The sequence below is a fragment of the Aotus nancymaae genome, unplaced genomic scaffold (genome assembly GCF_030222135.1).
Source record: "Aotus nancymaae isolate 86718 unplaced genomic scaffold, 86718_ANA_hifiasm-v0.15.2.pri h1tg000007l, whole genome shotgun sequence".
Taxonomy (NCBI): domain Eukaryota; kingdom Metazoa; phylum Chordata; class Mammalia; order Primates; family Aotidae; genus Aotus; species Aotus nancymaae.
The window spans coordinates 48,942,784-48,949,687 of NW_026988418.1; the positions used below are offsets into that span (position 1 = coordinate 48,942,784).

Sequence of the window (6,904 nt, forward strand, 5' to 3'; positions counted from 1 at the left end):
AATTCACTTTTTCCTTATGGACTTGATTCTTTTAACAGTTGGAAAAAGTAAAATAAAATACAGGCATTTTTAATTAGATGGCCAAAGAGAGAGAAGGGAAATAGAATTTTTAAAAAATCTGCTACAGTAGCATATATGGAAGCCTTCGTCTTTTTTTCCTTAATTTTCATTTTAACTGCCTTGTCTCTGAAGTGGTCTCACAGAGAAAGGATCAAGTTTCATGGGCATAGTCAGTTTGATAAAGAACCAAACTCCATCATTGTATAAACTATTTAATGAATCCAAGATTCTTGGGAAATGTCTGTTGGACTAGGTTTGTTTGTTTCTTTGGATTTTCCCCCTTATGATATTACATTTACTGTATGTTTCCTAAACAAATAAAACTTATCAAGTTTCCACATTAGCAGTAGATGGTAGAGTCCTCTAGGAAAGCAGCTGTTCTTTGTCCTCTTCTGGGTCTTAGCTGACTCATCTATTATGTGATGACCTAATACAAATTTTGTGTTTTTGTGTTTTACATTCCAAATGTAAAATCCTGTAATTTGTATGTATGATGGTATCCCATTAGTATATTGGCATCAAAAGACAAAAAGCAAATTATAAAACTACTTAGCAAAATGTTTTATATATATATGTGTGTATATATATAACATACATAAATGTTATATACAAATATATATAACATTTTGCTAAGTAATCTGCAAATTTGTATGTACACACACACACACACACACAGACACAAATATATAAAGGGTTCATTGTTTAACCACAAAACTATAAAGGTCTTCCTATAGTTTTGGTCAAATACTATTTAAGTAACCTAAAATAACCTACTGAGTTGTTAATTCATTCATATATTTAGTTTACTCCCACAAATAGTCTTGTCGGTATATTAAACATGAACATTTTTCAAATATTCAAAGCATGTTAGTTTTCATTCACTGGTTTGTAAATGTGTCATTAATACGAAGTTATAGAAGTACATATACTCAGACATTTAACAAAATCAGACCATGTCAACAATATGGTAACAAACACTTAATAAAGGCTCAAAAAATATAACCCATGATATTGGTATCTAACAAAATAAGAAACACTCTGCATGAGTCTGGCTGCTAGTCACATTTTCAGTTTGACATCAGTCATAGTCCAAACATAACCAGACATGTGAGGGGAAAGGCTTAAAGAGGATAATGCAGAAAATAGATACCCAAAGACCATACTCAGAACATGTAAATGAATAATATCCATCCCAGGCATTGTTCCTAGATGATTCTTAGAGCTATTCAACTTCCTCTTTATCCAAAGGATCCAAGTTACTTTAGGGGAATCTGAGAAATCTTTTTGTTTAGGGTACCCATGAGACTCTTAGGTATTATAACGTATGTCTTCGGGCTACTGATGCTCATTCCTACATAGATTCCATTTACACTAGTAAGAAGGACTTGTGAAATCTTGTGAATAGGCAACATTTTTATGAGTTGGTGGCCTTCTTTTAAACCAGTGGAAAATGGTGAACTAATCTGAAAAACACACACACATGATATACATCAATAATTTCAACAATCTCCACCACACTAAATTTACATGCCAAAAACTTCTCTAAGTCATGACAGCTTTACAGATTTTGCTCTTTACTAGCTACTAAGATCCAGAAATAGTAAAATTTCTATTCTTTGTTCTCAAAATAACTGAAAAAAAGAATTTTCATCAAAGCAGTGTACATAAAGTTGGATGATTCAAGGAGCAAAGTAGTACTGTCACTAATTTACTTACAATGAATTTTTCGGACTATTAATTCAACTCAGTTGGTACTTACACAGCTAAACCAGTGTGAAGCATACTACAGGTTGAGCACCCCAATCTGAAAATCCAAAGTCCTAAATGCTCCAAAATCTGAAAATTTTTGAGTATCTAAACGATGCCATACTAGAATCATTTTACACCTGACCTTATGGGTCACAGTCAAAACTTCATTTCATGCACAAAATTACTAAAAACATTATATAAAATTAACTTCCATCTATGCGTACAAGGTACATATGAAACATATGTCTTTTGACTTGGGTCCCATCCCTAAGATACCTCATTATATATATGCAAATACTCCAAAATCTGAAAAAATTAAGAATTCAAGACACTTCTGGTCTCAAGCATTTTGGATAAGCAGTACTCAACCTGTAGGGCTTTTGGTTAAATTCCAAGCATTCAAGCAATACGTGCAGTATAAGGGAGATAAATGCTTAAGAACTTCATATAATCGAAGTGTCTAGAGTCCAATTAGTAGGAGGGAAGAAAAATACATCTTAAACTAGTCTGGCCTAGTAATACCATAGAGAATGTTAAACTATTGCCTAGCCTAGTAAAGTTCCTGGCACATACTAGTGTTAGATAGAGATTTTCAAAAAAATTAATGAATCAGAGAATTTTCAGTCAATGAAACTATCAGGTGGTCTTGAGTTTCAACAAATACATACTTCTCTGGCATCTTCTACCTGTACATTGATCCCCAAATCAAGAAAAGTCAAGTCTCCCCAACCTCTACTTGTTAAACGTGGTTTAAAGGCCTTTCAGAATCTGTCTCTGTTTATCTCTCCAGCTCCAGTTCCAGTCACTTCTTCCCTAGAATGTGTACTCCAACCAACTTCATTTCTTTCAGGCCCTCAAATGTACTACTGTGCTGTCTCACTTCTGAGCCTCTTATTGTTCCTCTGTCTTGAAAATTTCATGGTCTTTTCACTAAGATCTCAGTCTAGATTTCATTTCCTTTAGTTACCTTTTCCTTCTAATATTAGCCTTTCCTACCCCACCCACCCACCCAAGACTGCTAGGTGCCCCTCATGTGTATACCCTCATCTCATTTTGTTATACTTGGTTGTTTCATTTACTATTTCCTCTGTTAGACTGGGCACATGGGGATGGCAGCAATTGTAGATCTGTTATACTCAATCATTGTATCCCTACCGCCTAGAACCACACTGGACACATAGTTGGAGCTCAGTAAACAAGTGCTGAATAAATACATTAGTGAATGATGAATAAGCAAATGACAGAATAATGTTAGCTTTTTATGAGAACGAAAATAAAATTGTCTTTACTTCTCACTTAGAGTTACAAATTCTAAAATAAGTCATAGTTGCAAGGCATGTTGAGGAAATTAGCACAGCTATTCTAATTCCCGTAATAAAATTTGCTTTTATTCTGAGGTTCACAAATCACCAAGCAGAATGTCTGAATGACACTCAAAAGTACTTTCCATAAATTACATTTCCTCTCCCTGAGACATCAGTTTATTTTAAACATTTATTTGAACACAAAGATAACTAAGCAACTTTAAAAAATAGAATTTCATGCCATCTAGGAAATTGATCTTTATATTCAAAAAATCCTTTTTGGTTATGAAAATCTTTAATTATCACAATAGCCTGTCTGGGAGACCTGATACTGTGTCAAATCAAGGTATCTAAAGCTGACTTTGGGATTTCGTTTCCTTTTTAATTCTACAAATTCACATTAGGCAACCTATATAAAAGACCCCATGAAAGAAAGTGTCTTTAAAGATCCAGTTTTAAACTGGAAATGTTTTGGGGTGACTAATCAGAATTGTGATTTTAAGAGGCGCTCCCTCTCTTATGCAACATCACCACAAAAGGAAAATAAAACTCAGGGATTTCATCAGGGATTCTAAGTGGTCTGACATCATAATCAGCTGCTTCTTCCAAATCCACCCCCCACCCCCGCCCCCAGCCTCAAACTCTGAAGGGTTGGTGGCATTATTTTTCAAACTGAAAAATTTCGAATTATTTATGAAAACTGGATTTTCTAGAAAGAATTTTCTCAGCCCAATCATTAACTATCTTTCCCAAGCTTGCATGTATGTGGTTGGAGCTGTGAGTTCTGTAATCTGATGTAATTATGAATTGCCCTTTATTCTCTGCAGCCCATCCCCAATGGCTCCTGTAATAGAACGCATTGGATATTATGAGATAACCAAGGGCTGCAAGGCCTCTGCTGGTCATGGGAGACAAACACCTTTATCCAGAACCTGCTACTCATCCCCACGTCTCTGTACAAGGGTTCTCTTCCCATTCTCCGTTGTATAATTTTTCTTCAGAAGTTCCTCCGGTGTAATTCATTCTATTTGGTTTCTCTGCCTCCCTCCCCCCAATCATCTGGACCCAATTTACAAACCCCAAACTGCCCAAGAATTTATGCAGGGCCTTTTCTGGGAGCGTCTGGAAGGGAAGTGTAAACCAGACAAGACAGAGCCCAGGAGCAGATCTGCTTTAACCCATGAGGTTGGTCACAACTACCAAGGGGAGTGTTAGTCACCAGCGTGGGCCTCGCAATGTGGCAGAGGGAAAGCCCTCGGGGCAGAATGGCAGCGAGGGCAGCACACAGAGGCTGGCTGGGCAGGAGGTGGAGGGCCTCACTCCGCCTCTCCTGGAGTCTCCAGGGCAGCGGGGCTAGAGCCTCCCTGCACCCACCCTGGTCAGAGGGAAGATCTGCCAGTTCCGCAAGATCGGCTGCAACCCCGGACTTGCTCTTCAGGCTGGTCCACACAGAGGGATGTTTATTGAGAACGGTGGAGGCGGGAAACCTCCTGCCTGGGAACCCCGTGCGACCTGCCTAAGCTGCTCTGAGAAGGCAACCCGCAGAGCTTGACCTCTACTAGCTCCTGGGACTCCCCAGCCTCCAGCACCGCGCAGGGCTGCGGAGGTTGGGAGGTTTCCTCCTCACTGTTGCATGGGGATGGGGGTGTGCGTGGAGGTGCATCTGGGCAGCTTGGAAGCCCAGCAGCGAGGTTTCCAGGGGTCAGAGGAGAGCGCGCACGCAAGCCCCAGCTAGGCTGGCTTGCACGCGGCTGGGAAGCACATGTTCACACAAACACGGCCACAAGGCTCCCTTTCTCTGCACCCCGCCTCCGCCTGCCCTCAGCTGACACGGTCTCTGTTCCCTGCCCTGCTCCCACCTACCCTCCTGAGGGGCAGCCTCTCTGCAGACTTCCACAGCCGCGTTCACCCTTCTCACCCAGGGGCCAGAAGCAAACTTGTGTAACCCACTGACCTCTTCCAGGGGGACCAGAGCGTCCGGCCAAAGCCGCGCAACCCCTTGTCCACGCCCTTTTCCCAGTAAAGACGTGGGAGCAGGTACAGCACCCAAAGGGGAGGTGAGGTGCCTGTCAGGACCTGCCCTAAACCTCCCCAGGAGGGGCAGGCCCGCCCCCGTGTCCTGCTCCCCTCCCCAGTCCCCGCCTCGAGTGCCACTTCCCCAGTGACAGAGCAGTAATCTGAGCGCAGTCTGGGCTTGGATGGGCAATGTTGGTCTTTTAACAAGAGGGGATTAGTAAAGCAGCGCCCCGATGCCCCTTCCCCCAACGTGAGACCCTGCCTCATTCCTGTGTCCAGTGGTCCAGTCTGCGCACACCTACCCTGGGGGACCTCTAGCGTCACAGCAATCACCAGGCTGGACGCCCTGAGAAGCATCACCGGGAAGCAGGACTTCCCCGGGCCCTGCGGGAGGAGAAGGGGAGGAGGGCGCAAGAGGGCAGCAGGAGCTGGAGCAGGGGGAGATCATCGGAGCCCAGCTCTGGAGCTTCGGGAGCCGAGGCCCTGGGCTTCGGGACTCGTGCCAGCGAGCTTGTCCTCTCGAGCCACAAGATGGCTTTAGCATAAACTGTCTGAGACCCGCTGGCATGAGGCATCCTTTCAAACTCGGTATTTTACAAGTTGAAAAGACAAGGGGAAGATATCGCGGATACTTGTCCGCTCCTAACACCAAAAAGTGCCAAGGAGCCGGACCGCAGATCTCCATCAGGCTCAGTAGAACCAGGGGGTGGAGAGAGGGGTTGGTCTAACCCCTACCCTACCCAGGCAGGTGGGCTACTTACGTTTTTGCCGTGGGGGAGACTTTTCCACGCCTTGTCCTGTGGGCTCCTAAATGCATTTGTATGCATTTGTCCGTGCAGCAAAGCGCTAACGGAAAACAGAAGCCAATTCTGAACTGCTTAGGGTGCAGGTACTGTCCATGAAAAAGGGGGAAAAAAATCACGTGAAAACCATGCTCCAAACCCGCGACAAGAAAAAAAGAGTGGGGGTTGACGTCGGGGGAGGTAGGAAATAGCACCCGAAGGGGAGGACAGGCTTCCTAGCTCCCTGCCTGGCTCGGTAAGGAACGAGCCCAGGGTTGCGCTCCCCGGGGAGGGCTGGCGAGGAGGTAAACCTCACTGGGAGGCCACGGGGCGCCAGCAGCAGCGGGAGCCGGGCTGCGAGTGCAGCACTCGAGTTCACTTGCGGTTCAAAGGCGACTCTGTGACTCCAGTGGAGTCCTCTGCTTTGGGCCTGGGAGGAGAAAGGGGTGGGGGTAGGGAAGGAGATGAAGTGGGGGAGGAAGTCCTTGGAAACAGCCCGCGCCCGAACATTTGTCAAACAAGCACACACACCCACTTCGGAAATCAAGTTGGTGCGAGGGTGCCGGTGGCAACTGCAGGCGCTCGGCATGAACTGCCGCCGGCTGCTTTGCCTGGAAGAAGAGGAGCCAAGCAAATCCGGCCGGTGTTAAATTTCACTGCTCACTGACTTGCAATGACATCACCAAACACAGCGCACACCTCCCCCTCTGCCCCGCAACCTTCCCGACCCAGCGCCTGGCCCAGGCTCCCCCATTCGCCAGCCCTTCTGGGTCGGGCTGGGCCCGGCTGCACCCCGGGCGCGCTCCTGGCCGCCTGGGTACCACCCGGATGCTCTCCTTTACCACTTGTGGGCGGCTAGTATCCTTCCTTCCACACGGTGTTCATGTTCCATTCCCCATGGCAGCAGTCCCCAATCTGATGTTTTCCTCTTGTGTATCTCCTATCCCCAATCTTTTTCTCTACCCTCTTCACCCACACCTTCTGAAGTCACGC

General features: G+C 45.0%; 1 protein-coding gene across 1 annotated transcript in view; it reads right to left on the reverse strand.

Annotated features, from left to right (window-relative positions):
- The window catches only part of COL24A1 (collagen type XXIV alpha 1 chain), a 390,193-nt gene extending 384,098 nt beyond the window's left edge, over nt 1-6,095 (reverse strand). Inside the window, exon 1 of the mRNA XM_064372593.1 lies at nt 5,891-6,095. Coding sequence (XP_064228663.1) covers nt 5,891-5,946 — 56 coding nt within the window. The 5' untranslated portion in view covers nt 5,947-6,095. The remainder of the gene's footprint in view (nt 1-5,890) is intronic.
- Nucleotides 6,096-6,904: the final 809 nt, after the last annotated feature.